The sequence below is a fragment of the Neopelma chrysocephalum genome, unplaced genomic scaffold (assembly GCF_003984885.1).
Source record: "Neopelma chrysocephalum unplaced genomic scaffold, ASM398488v2 Primary Assembly neopelma1_24, whole genome shotgun sequence".
Classification (NCBI taxonomy): domain Eukaryota; kingdom Metazoa; phylum Chordata; class Aves; order Passeriformes; family Pipridae; genus Neopelma; species Neopelma chrysocephalum.
The window spans coordinates 45,903,881-45,917,592 of NW_020897693.1; the positions used below are offsets into that span (position 1 = coordinate 45,903,881).

At 36.2% G+C, this 13,712-nt stretch overlaps 1 protein-coding gene across 4 annotated transcripts in view; it reads right to left on the bottom strand.

The window, feature by feature from the left end:
• The window catches only part of BEGAIN (brain enriched guanylate kinase associated), a 161,569-nt gene extending 148,269 nt beyond the window's left edge, over nucleotides 1–13,300 (bottom strand). For 3 of the 4 annotated variants that reach the window (XM_027673978.1, XM_027673976.1, XM_027673974.1), the window contains exons 1-2: nucleotides 13,196–13,300; nucleotides 10,118–10,247 (exon numbers count right to left, since the gene is read on the bottom strand). In XM_027673978.1, the coding sequence (XP_027529779.1) occupies nucleotides 10,118–10,168 (51 nt within the window). In that variant the 5' untranslated portion in view covers nucleotides 10,169–10,247; nucleotides 13,196–13,300. The remainder of the gene's footprint in view (nucleotides 1–10,117; nucleotides 10,248–13,195) is intronic. The other variant, XM_027673977.1, reaches the window with a different exon arrangement.
• Between the last annotated feature and the right edge of the window lie 412 nt (nucleotides 13,301–13,712).

The window sequence follows — 13,712 nt, forward strand, 5'->3', positions numbered from 1 at the left end:
CTCTTCTAAGAAAGAAATTGATTTCCTGTGATCAAGAAAAGTCAATGTCTAATGCTGTGTCATACGGTTCCTTGAGCAGGTAAAAGTAAGTAAGCAAAGATGAGATCTAGTTGGAAAGTTGATCCTCATTCATGTATGACTAAAATTAACTGAAAAGTAATATTGGGGTTGATTCAAACTTCAAGGTACTGCAGACTTACTCAGGTCTGAAGTCAGACTCTTGTTATTTATTTAAGAATTAAATTTTTACACATATTTTCTTGCTGGATCAGTAGTAGTGGTATCCAAAACTCTCCTGGAGGCGTTGGTTACTTGGAACATAAGAACTTAAGATAAAATATGTATTTACGTGCACAGACCAATCTTCTTTCATGTTTGGCTTTCTGTGAAACATACCCCAGGTCTGAGAAAAATGTGTATTTTTTGGACCCATCCACATTTCTCCCTGTATTGATCTGTTCTTTGACAGACTCTGACAAGCATATCTTTCCAGTTCTGAGAAACTTTCCATTGTGTACAACCCTTTTCAGACATTTCCTGTACTTTTCAGACTACTGAACTGGTCATGTTATTTCAGGCTGGAAGTATGATGTAGTCTCAAGTTGTACACCCTCCACTACATTGGTCTGGATTTGGAGGCTTGTTTTCATCTAGTTAAATTATTCTGCTTTCTTGCTTGTTTGTCCAGTGACTCCAAATTTAGATCAATACATAGAAATGAAAAATAATTTCATCCTGCTGGTCAGGTTACTAAAATATTTAGACCACAGCAAGGCCATGTCCATCCTATTTTGGAATTCCTTTCTACCTATCACAATTCCCTTTAACTTCAGTCATAAGATGGAGTATCTTTTTTGATCCTGATAGCTCTCCAGAAATTCCTCTGCATAACTCTATATGGTTTCTTCGTGGGATTTCATTTCAGTAGCAGCTGTTTGCAAAACAAAAAATACTTGCTGCAGAAATGTCCCTGAACATTTTGACCAGTTCTCAGAAATCTAAAAGTTGAAAATCACTTTAGTGGGTCTGGACCCAGTATACATAGATCAACTGCAGTACAGAGGCAGTTGTGGACACCTCAGGGGGTCTTCAGAAAACATAACAGACAGGAGGCAATGTCACAGCATTCCTCTTCTGAGTCACATTTCTTTTATTACACAGCTTTCTTAACCTCAAACTTTCAAGTATGTTCTTTCATGCTCTTCAGGATATGTGTTGTTATACCTCTGCTATCTGGTTTTGATAGTTAAGTCAATGTAACCAGATCTATTTGTTTCTCTTGAAGATTATCTCCTGTACATTAATAATAACTTTGCATCTAAAACATGAAACAGTTTTAGGCAATGTTCTATACGGGTATTCAAATGAATATTATATAACCAAGTACTTTTTAAATATCTTTACAATAGTGACATCCAAGAATGTACAGTTGTCCTTTTGCTTCTTGCTAGCATGCTTCAAGTGAGGACAGGCACTAAATAAATTGCATTGAAGTCAAAGTTTTTACATGTAGGAAACATGAACCTGTGTTTTGCTCTTGTATTTTGCCCTGCCACTCCTTTCTTTTCTCATGTTGAGCTCTGGAGTCTGAGGCATTGTTTGTTTAGGTAAAAGTTTTGGTAAGTCCTGTGTTTAATTTAAATGACTAATTTTAGAACAGGCTGAAAGCTTAAACTGGAGTAGACTGATGCCTCCATTAAAAGAGTGGAATTACAGAACACTCGGCAGTGTTTAGTCAGTTAGTACTCGATCGGCTGGAAGTTTCAATCTGTACATATAAGCAAGTCCACTGGAAAAGATGCTCTGACAGATGCCTAATTGAAATGTGAAAAAAGCGTATCCTGCCATGGGCTCAGACTGGAGCCTCCTGACCCCACTGCAGGACAGCTCTCATTGTGGAGCTGTGACATGACACAGTGTGCAAATTCTCTCTGTGTTCAATTACCTTTCTCTTCTTCTCCCTCCAGACATCTTTGATAGGTGACAATTAAAACATCCAAGGATATCCTATAAAATCCCAAGCTCGGGTTGCAGAAGTTTGAACAAAATCAACATTGGGATGTTCTCCTACTTGCTACAGTCCTCTGTGAAATGAGACGACATTTTTCCTTCTTTGTTTTTAAATTTGAATAGACTTTATAAATAACGCAGTTGTTACAGCTCCCATTGTAGCAACATCTGTGTATATACGTGTGGTCTTAAGCAATGGTTCCTGGACCTTTATTGTTTTAGCACAATTGCAACTACTGCTCTGGAGACATACTAACATAATGTATCATTTCAAGGTTTGCCAGTTCAGAGTTTCAGACCATGCCATGTTCCCAAAGAACAACTTCCCTTTGCCCTGCTTCATAGGCATAAATACCTCTTCCTCAACCAAAGAATCTCCTAAGAAAAAATTAAAAACATAAATATTTTTTACCAGACCATAGAAAAAACTTCAGTCTTTTTCTCTTTTTTTTCAGTTCTTAAGTTGTTTGGTTTGGTTTCTTTGTTTGTTTTTTTGTTTGTTTGGGGATTTTTTGGTGTTTTTTTTTTCCCAGCACATCAGTAAAAAAGTTATCAATTGATGCGTATTAATACCAGATACACAAACATTAGCAACATTTTCAGGATGTCAGAGATCTCACTAATACTTAAACACTAACAGAGCATTCTTCTTTAGGGTAAAGATACCAGAGCAAGTTCTGAACTAGTGAGCTTAAGTACCTGAGTAGTCTCTCACAGTGTCTCTTCATCTTTTTCTGAGGGTGCCTTGACGGTTCATATCAATCTGACCTGGTTATATATATGCTTCATTGCAGTGCAGAAATACTTTTCTTGTTTAATTTTGTAAAGTCATCTTCTAAACGCCAAACTAAAAGGACCAGGGAATTGTATCCTGTCTTTCATTCCTCCCATACCTTCTAGAGCTGGTTTCTTGAGCTACTAAAAGTAAACACTCCATGTTTCTTCCCAACCTGGAGAAAACTTTGTGTACATGGTAAAAGCCCACCCAGGAAGACAGAAACACTTTTCAAATAGTCACACTAATGCAAAAGTACTTATACCACCCAAAGAAATTATTTGAGAGAGAGCTCACCATGCTTGTACTTCTAGGAAGAGATGCAGATTTTGCAGCTGGCATATCTTTGCTTTTAGAAATCATAATTTCAACAGGGAAGCCAGATCTTGTTCTGCATGAGACACCATTATCAAATGACCTGAGAGAAGGAGTTGTATCCAGGGACAATGATTTCTCTAATCTGTGTGTTCGTGCTCCAGCCACGATGTCGTCACTTCTCAGAGTCTCTAAGTCTACTTCTTCATGGGTTTTCCCATCTAGAATGTTCTCTTTCCAGGTTTCAGGAGACTTTCTCTTAATATGAAAATCATCTAGACTTCTCACACCAGATGGAAAGGTATTTTTCTGTTTAGCAGCTCGGTATGCCCTCAGGCTCATGGGATCAAGCACTCTGAAAGTAACTTCATTAATAAATTGAGAGAATTTGAGTTTAGCTTCTATTTTTTCTTCCACAACAGACAATGAACTTGATGATCCTTGACTCACTAAGCTCAAGTCAGATGCAGAGGAACTGCTTTTCTTGTGAGTCTTCTTCTGCCTCTGGAGCTTTTGGTTTGTGTTTCCCACTTCTGCTGGATATAGAGAAGAGTGTTCCAGTCCGTGAGTTTTTTCACCCCCTTTCTGACAGTGCTTTGATCGATGGGGTCGATAGCCTTCATCCTTATTTTTGCTTTTAACAAAGCTTTTAGCTTCTGACCTTGCACTACCCTGTAACTCAAAGCTGTCCTCACTGGAGCTGCAGCGTTTTGAGTAACTGTTCATCGTCAAATCTCCAGAGAGTTTCCTCTCTGCATCAGTTCCTACTTCTGGTGCACATGCGGCGGTGGATGCACTGCATGCCCTTTCTTCATTCACCCTGCCAGCCCTCTCTTGCTTGGCTGGTCTTCCAGGCACAGCACCCTCTGGCTTAACTGGGGAAATGGAGCCCTTTGACAGTGACCCCATTTATTTTTGTGTCTGTATGTCAGCTGCTGTCAGTGAAAGGGATTGCCATAAATCCTTCTCTACCTTGTAAGACAACAGGCATGTCTTTGGAAGGCGTAACAGTGCAGCTACCACATTTTGTTCCGTATGCATCCCAAATTATATATATGTTTCATAATTAGATCAATAGCACACTCTCATAATTTTAATTAGACATACTAATGAACAGAATCTATAGGACATGCAAATTTTCCAGAGTATTGAGTGCTTAGTGGATGAGCATGGGCTTTCATTGATCCAAAGCAACATATGATATATTCCTGCCTGTTGAACTGGAAACCAAACTACCATGATGTGGATCAATTCTCACTAAGTAAAGTCTGGGGTGGTTCTGTTTCAGGGCTTTTTAAAATCCAATAGTAGAGAAGGTCATGCTATATTGTCCTAATGCTACTAGTGTTTGCTATTCTATTAGAAAAGTTAGTGACAAATCTGCTAGACCCAGAAAAGCAAAGAAAACACGATTCTCACTTTCTACTTGCTTGTTCTTGCCATAAGTTTCATTCTAAAGAAATTTTTAAAGGTTAGAGTCCAAAGCAAGCTGCAATATTTCAGCATTGTAAATGAGTTTGAAGTAGTAATGACAGATTCTTTCAGTACCTTGTATGTGAAGTTCTTCTCATTATTGACTATCTTCATAGGCAGGCAAGTCTGACCTGTGAAGTGCAGAATTTCTATTTTTGGTTTCTATATGCAGGAATCTAAGGGCTTGTTTAAGTGAGGTTAAAGTCTATAATCTGACTTTATAATCAGTGTGCATATTTGTAGTGTCCCAAAGATGTGCTGCCACTGGAACTGACCAGAGAATGTATTGAAGGGAATTAAAAAGGGTTTTTTTGGCTGTTTTTGTATCTCCTTACTTTAGCATAAGGGTGAAAGTAAGTGATGTAACCCTTTTTATCTGGTGGGATTCAGACTCTGCTTACATCACTGTCATTGCCACCACCATGGCTTTCTGACTGATGAAAGGCAGCAAGTAGAGAAAAAAAAGAGAAGAGAATCACAAGCAGAAAATTGGGTGACCTCCCTTAAACATTGAGACAGGGGGACATGAAGAGGACCCCTGGAAGGGATTGAGGATTGGAAAAAGGTGGCAAAGAAGAGGGCAAATGTAAGTAAAGAGCACATTTAAAAGTATCATCTATAGATCACGGGTCAACAGCAGCTTGAGCTGAAATATAGTTCCATGAACTTTTGAAGCAGACATTTAGGTCCCTCATTACAAGGCACTTTACCCACTGCATAATAGAATTTATTGTCTCCACGTTGGTAATTCCAACACTCATTTAAATCATAGTTCATAAAAGCTGCTGGAGTGTTGCAAATCTCTCAAATTAACATGGTAAGTACATTAATTTTGCAAATAACAGGGGGACATGAAGATCCTTTTAACACATCAGAAATCAATTCCTTTTACTGGAATTACTTCCTGAAATGCTTCCATATTTTCTATGGGACTGTGCCATTCCATTGTACGCTACAAACATTATCCTGATCACAGAGATAATGTGGATTGAAAAGCATAAATCCTGTTCACACTGTCTTGTTTTAGATAAATTTATTCCTCTCTCACTTGAATGTGAATGTCGACAGCTTAAAGGGCTGGAAAATGCCTTCAATTGTCAACATAAAGATTTTCATGACCTTTTCAATGCAATCAGGGAACAATACAGCACTACTCTACCCTTGCAAAGCCAGAATGTAGGGATTTTTCACCATGTACAGACTTTTACAAACAAGGTTACTCATTGAAGCAAACAGGATTCACAAATACATCGGGTCTATGCTAATGTATCTTAGGTCTTATGCCTTCCAGATCCATTAGAACTTGGCAAAGTGTGAGTTCTGCAGTTTTAATGGACTTTATTAGTAATGTCTACTTCAGAAACAGAGCAATCCTCATTGTTGAGCCAGAACCTGTAATGACTTGTACATATTTGGAGAATGGCTTTTTTATTCATGAGAGATTGGACTCATTTGTACAAGAGCAAAGCTATGTAAACTGCCAACATAAATTCAGCTATCCATTGCATATGTGCAAATTTTAAGGTATGAATCAGAAGATTGTGGTACAGTCAACAAAAATGGATCATAAAATTCTCTTCTATCTCTCTCAGGAATGAGCCCATTTGTTCTGAAATATTTCATTTGTATATAAATAGGAAAAATGCCAAGTTGTAGGTTGTAGGTAACACAGGTAAGGTACATAGTACTTGTGGGGGTCATATACTGCTTCTTCAGATGGTTTCTGCCTAATGACTCTAGACATATGACACAGACATGTTAAATCATTAAGAAAAAAACTTATCAACAGCTGCAAAATGAAAAATAATTTTTCTTACTTAAATGATATAAATCTTTTCCTGTCAGTTACTGTGCATCTTGGTTGGAATAGATGTTATCAAAGTTTATTGTAATAGTAACTATTCAGTGTTCTCTCTTAAATAAATTCACCAAAATATTCTCTAGAGACTACCTGAATCACAGAAATTATTTCCACCAGTCATGGGTATAAAGGGAGAAGCTGAATATTAAAACAAAATATGTTTAAAAATTTGAACATTTGGTATTTTAAACTTTTTTATAATGATTTCATGTTCATGATTTATTTTCCATATGTTAAGTGACTTGATTTTTGAAGACTTCAAATTACTTTACTTACATATTTAAATATCTTTGAAGACATTGCTGATATAGGGTATTTCTTGTGCCAGTGCAGGTAGGTATGTCTGTGAATGGCAATATTTTGCTGCAGTTGTCTGGGCGGTAGTCTTAGAATAAATACCTTCAGAGAGCTCAAATTCTTCTGTTATTTATTGCTACAATATTCCTCTGCTAGATGGATGCTTGCCAGATTTCTAACTTCTTCTAAATCAGTCATATTAATGTTAAAATAAGCTTAAGAGAAAAACTTATACATTAATTTTGCCCTATTTTAGAAATTGTGGACACAATTGTTGGAATAATACAGTATGTCTGTGCAAATCAACTGAAGACTGTGTGATCCAAGTAACAGACTTTACTGTAAATAAGTCAGCAGCTCTGCCATTACCTAGTTCATTGACCTTTGATCAACACCTGAACTTATCTCTGTAGCTACCATTAGCTGAAGAAATTAGGAAAGGACTGACTTTTTCTATGCATTAATACACAATCCCGCATAATGCAACCCTGATCAAGGTGACATCTCTAGATACTGTCAAGACTTGCTTGTAAGTGAACTATTTCTAGGGACTCAAGTGGATACTGTTTGCAATTTTGTGTGGAGTAATGACTAAGATGTTCTATTCTATTTTAGTGTTAAAATAAGAATATAAACAGAACAATACTGATCCATTCCTGATAAACTGACTGTTAAATTTGGAACATTTATAACAAAATGATTGATAAAATCGCAGCTTAAATGGGACTTCCATAATGGTTCAGTATTTCATTTGACAAGACTGAAGCATTCCAGGATTTGTCTAGTAAACTTGTTACATAGGAAAACACATGAAGATTTTCCTAAAGGTTAATTTAGGCTTATTTATACTCTGAGTGTCATTTTGCAAAGACATTATTAGAAACTTGTGCATTTTGTATAAAAATGGAGCATAACAGAGTTACCTGCAAATATGACTTGATGCAATGGAATTTTTCTACAGTCTGAAGATTTTAAATTGAAAGTTGAATTTTGTGGGAATTTTCGAAAAAAACCAAACAAACTATATATTAATTCCACCCTCCCTTTTAAATAAAATCCCTGATTTTTAATCTTCAGGAGATTTTAACTTCTGCTAATTGTATTAAAAGCAAGTACAAGTTATCTTGTACTTGTGGCAGGACGTTGTTATGACAACTGGAAGTTTCTTTGTGTAGAGATCTGGAAGAGATGATCATTTTTGGTACAGAGCAGACAACATTTTTCAACATTTTTAGTACTAAAGACACGTGCAAAGTTTCTGTATATCTAAAATTATGCCTTTTGATACATTAACAATAGTATCTTCAGCAGATATCTACATTAGAAAAATCAAACAAGTATAAAGGTTTTCCACATTTTGAGATTCATAAGAAAGCTTTAAGTTATTAATGAAAAAAAAGTAAATCTGATTTTTAAACAATATTGAGGGATATTTTAATTGCAGTTGAGACTGATTCCAGAGCCTTTTATAGCCAGTGAGTAGAATCCAAGATTTTGGATTCTAGAATTTGTAAGAATAGTTGATTCATTTCAAAGTACTCAATTTGCCCTACAGATGTGTATGTCCCGCAGCTGAAACTCCACTCTTAAAATAGCTATATCCCAACTCTCCCACTGCCCATTCTTGTTCAGATATACTCTTCCCTCCTGCCTTTAATGAAAATTTTATCGCATCTTATCCACTCCTCTTCACACTTAATACAGTTAATTTTGAAGTGTTTTATGGGACCTTTCAGTTTTGCACTTCAATTTATCCCTTTAAATAATGCAGGTGTTCCCCTCTGTGTTTCTTTTAGCAGATGGTTACACTTTTTTTCTCTGTAATGGTTGCAAAATACAAATTTGCTTTTCATACGAGGTTGTCTAGTTCAGTGTTATCAGCAAGACAGTGTTAGCTTAAATTCTTCTCAGCATTGTTCTAGTTATTCTCCAGAAACTCTATCACATTTCCAAATTAATAGGAATAATTTCTATTTCTAGGATGCTAAATATTACATTCACTATTTTTGTTTCCTTTCGGAACAAACAATTTCTAATGGAGCAGAGATTCAGTCAGTGTTGTCTGTATTCATTTTGCCTCACCAGATTCCACTTGAAAGGTTTCAGTCCTAAGGAAAATGTCAGCAGACATTTGCTCTAACTCTGTAGGATCCAACTGTCTTCAGGACCAGTAGAATGAAAGTTCAGTTCTTTTATTTTAATGTGTGACTGCTAATGGGAACAAGTTAAAATCTTAAAACGAGTTCTTCCTTTCTCAGTTGTTGGCAGTTCAAACACTGAACCTGTCCTGTCACTATTAAATCAGTCTGGATTCTTAACAAATGGCAGGTTTTATTAGCATGAAAAGGTACTGTGGTGTCTTACAGACCAAAGACATTTAAGAAACTCATGCTTCTATGCAGGAATCTGCATAGTGGACAGTGCATCCTTCTTTGCATTTAAATTCCTCTAAATTCTCATTAATCTACTTTTCCAAAATGATGAGGAAAACATTTATCATTTTACAACTACAGAGTGACCAAACACAATGCAACAAACTGCTGTGCCATCTTTCTAGTCAACAGTCATAAGTCTGATTCATTTAATTTACAGCTGGATCCTAGACAGAGCTGTGATAGGCCTGTAAGAAGTGTGGAGCATTACAGACATTTTTTACTATGAATCCTTCAGCACCCTGAAAACAGAGCTATTGTTCTCTGACAAATGCTACAGCTGCAGTAAAATTAGAGACAGCCACCCAATTAAAATGCAAGCTATATTTATAGCTTTAAAAATAAATTGAAAATCAAGGAAGAGAAAAATGTAAGCACAAAGTGTTTTTATATACCAATTTTAAATTTTTTTTAAAGCAGTTCAGCAGTCCATTTAACATAGGTCCTTACTGCATTCAGTACCATATTGTCAGAGGACCTTCCATTACTGTGTAAGCAGCCAAATTAGTATCAGTTGTAATCTGTTGGCTGTTGTATTGTCAGCTCCCTACCAGTAGAAAATTGCACTCTGGACACATGTTGCTGTCCATATTTTTAAAGTATTTCAAAGAAATATAAGAGGCACTTGTAGCATTAGATAATGATATTTGGTTACCCTCAATTACCAAGGGACTTTTTCCCTTTCATTCTCCCATGAAGAGAAATTTTACTCTTGTTGAGAAAAGCCAGAGAAAGGAAGCTGCAGAGTTAGACCAAGCTTCAAAACGTATACACCATAGCTTTTTTTCCATGTTGGAAGTTCTTAGCACTAAAAGCTTGTGATGTCACCTGCCTGAGAAATTTTTGTCCCCATTCAAGAGAGATAGAGCTTCCTAGCTAACAGCAGGTAATAGCATTTGTGAATAACAGTTTCTTTATCAGATTTGTGTTTAGTGACCAACCGCGGCTGCGTACCTGTACTCTGAATGAGTCCTCAAAACGCTTCCTATCCTCTGCCAACATCATCTTTTTCTTGCTCAGTTTCTGCTTTAGCCAGCTGCTCCATGAGCTCTTCTTCACACGCTGTACCGTTTTTGTAGCCGTGCTGTAGGATGGGTAGAGCTGTAGGTCATCTGCATTACACTAGCATTTGATTCTCTGTCTCCAGTTCACTTTGTAGTTGTTTGGTGAAAAGACAGTAAAACAATTGATCCTTCTGAGAATACACAGATTAAGAGTCTTAGTTTCTTCCACTGCTCCTTGAAAATGTGTATTTTTAGGGAAGTGTCAAATCCTTTGAGTCTAGTCTTTAAACCTGTCCTTCTTTGAGGCAGGATGTGTTATGTGGCTTTCCAAATTTGTTATACCATTTTCCTCATTTTGCTCTCCCTTTTCTCTTCTTATTTACCACCTCTATTATTATTATTATTATTATTAAAAAGAGGATGAAAAAGTATAAGAAAATTTAAGACAGTAGAGAGGAAAAGTGAGTGGAAGAATGGAATTAGTTTCTTGTGCAAAAACAAACTTGGAATAAAAATACACTTCCTTTTTCTTCAGAGGGAATGAAAATATTTCCCACCCAATAATTACACTATATTTTAAAATTAATGATATTTTATATACCAGTTTATTTTACTTTAATCCATTCCTAAATTGATGCTGGATGCCACAGTCTGGAAGGCCTTGCTGTCTCTGGAGCCGTATGCTGCCCCTTTCTGATGTGATACCACCTTACTGGTGAATTAAAGCTACCCAAAGACCTTCCCATTGATGCTTCCAGGAGTATTGAAGAGATCTTTCAGTACAACAGTGTTTTTCTTGTCATCTTTTTTTGTATCTGCAGGAATATGTAATTCTGCTAATTAAATGTTAAACATAGAAGAAAGCGTAAGACTGGAAGGTAAGTCTTTGTTGAATGTATAAACCACAAAGGAATAAGATGTCGCTATGATATTCTCTCTTTTTTATTTTTTCTCCATGTCCCGTGAGTTTATTCAAATTAGAGAATTATATCTTAGACTAAGTTGTTCAAGAGCATAATACAAAAATTTTTCTTTGTAGCAGGTCAAATCCCTAGGTACTTTGACTTTCATAAGAACAAGTGACCTGTGGTAGGTTTGTGGGATTTCATCAGGATAATTCTTTTGCAAGATTAGGAAATCATGAAGTGTAAGGAAGGAGTGAGCTTTTTCACCTAGGCAATGCAATCTCTTTAATCATGAAGTCACCATTTCCCCTTGAAGGCCTCCCAAATGCAGTTCTCTTTCTCACCCTAGCAGTCTGCCTCAGAAATAGTTACCAATGATTGCCTCCTCTAGTTGATAAATAGAAATAGCTGTGGAAATGACCTAAGCGTGTTAGTGTGATTACTACTCACTGATGTCTCCTTTTGTCTTGTAGGGATGGTACCATAAATTCTACTATTTACTTGTTATAACTAGGCTGTGTTTTCCTGAGGTTTTGGGAAGGGTTGTGGGATGTCAGCCTAAATCTCTCCTTTACCGGCTTCTAATTTATTAGGCTCTTCAGAGCTGGCCCTTGGGAAGCTTAATGTTGCTTGCAAAAGGATATGTTATTGTTCACCATAACTGTAACATGGTAATTTTGTTGTCTCTGTTTCCATTCTTTATCTCTCCACATGCATAATCTGCCAAAAACTTTCTATTTCTATTACACAGTAAATAAGGAAATGGTTGTTCCAGTACCATGCTTCAATATGTCCTGGAAAAGTTTGCTTAAAAAAAGCTTGCCTGCATATAAATGAGTTGGATTGGCAGTATGTTTTAAAATTTATTGTTATGGGTAATTTGAAAATAACTGAGAGGAATACATGGTAATTTTTTGACTGCTGTTGTCATGGGTTTCTGTGGGGTGGATAACTTGAGCAGGAGGGAAGTATTTATGTAGTTTTCTGTGGAAGTTAACTAAACAGTTTGATTTTTTTTTTCCAACATATTTTTCCCCACATAAAAATATGATAAATAATGTTTTTGGAGGTATAGGATATGTTCATGCTAAGTGTTTCCAGGATATTAGTACTGGAGCTGTAATGTCTCAGATGCAGCTACAATACAGTTCTGCTGAGTCCTGCAAACCTGCATGTTTGCAATGAGTTGCATGTCATGGGAATTGATGCTAAGCAGCTACAACTAAATGAGAAAAAAAAAATGTTTGTTTGCATTTGGATATGTGTGTGTTTGCATACCAAATGTAAAGGTAGCCCTGTGCATTGCCTGTTCCTAACTCCATTCTTTTACAATTGGAATTTCAGCATGAAGAAAAATATTGTTATTTATTTTCCTTCCACACCCATAGTCCCACCTCATTTTATTATATTAAAGAGACATGTCCATCAGAGCTGTTTAAACACTCTTGCAGAAGCGTGCCACAGTATGTGGTGTTTGTTTTGGAAAATGTCATGCATTCATGTTATTTTTCTTACAAAAAATTATTTCATCTATGTCGTGTTTAGCAATGTTTGACTAATACCTTTTATAATTAGGTAAAGTCATCCACTATGTATATTTTACTTCATCATTTAATACAAACACAAGGTAGGCTTAAAGTGTACATATTATCTTTATTAATATTAATGCCACTATCTGAATTTTTCCTTTCTTGAAGATATAAATTATTTTTCTAATTTCATACTTAATGGCCAGTAGCATATTCAGAATACATATTCCAGTTCTGATGAGATCAAATAGACATGTTCCATGATATGCATTATGCAAATGAAAGATACATAACTCATTTAAAAAAACCCTATAATGACAGTCAATTATAAATCATTTCATTAGCTTTTCAGCACTGCAGCTTTTGGAAGCTTCATCCATATAATTTGCTGTCTTGTACCTTAATGTATTAACTCCTTTTAAAGACAGTAATGTCTGCCAAATGAAACAACAGAGCATTTTAATTCATGTTTAAAGCAGGCATAGAGTTGTCATATTGCAGCACCACTAATTCAATGCTGAAGACTTCTTTACTACCTGGTATGCATTTTAAATGAAAAAAACAAACATGCTGTTAAGAGAAAGCAATACTTACTTGAGGAAGATTCTGCAAGCTCTGTTCTGCTAGTCCACAGACTGAAATGATGGAGCCAGATTTAGAAGTAGCTTATTAGGTGCATGCTGCTTCAACAGTTACAGCTTTTCTTTTTTTTTTAACTGAAAGATGGAATCGTTTTCTTTTAATGAAGCCAGCATAAAATGATATGCTGTCCATGTTGCCATGAGAGACTAAACTTGCAGAGCAAAGTCAAGCAGTTTCAGAATAACTTATCAAGGGTCATTCCCTATCAACTTGCCACTGCTTTTCCGTGTAGTCGCAAACTTTATCAGCATCAAGGAAGATCACGGCATGTCACAAATGCAGGAAATTACTGGTTAGTCATGTTCACTTGAGACTGAAAGTGATTGAGTCAGTATTGTTTGTGAATATAAGCAGAAAACTGGGTAAAGCCAAAATCTTTCAATTTGGAATGCCTACTGAATTCTCTTAAGAGGGGACAAGGCTTTGATTACACTCAATCTACAGTACCTGCTACTATCCTATGCTCTGG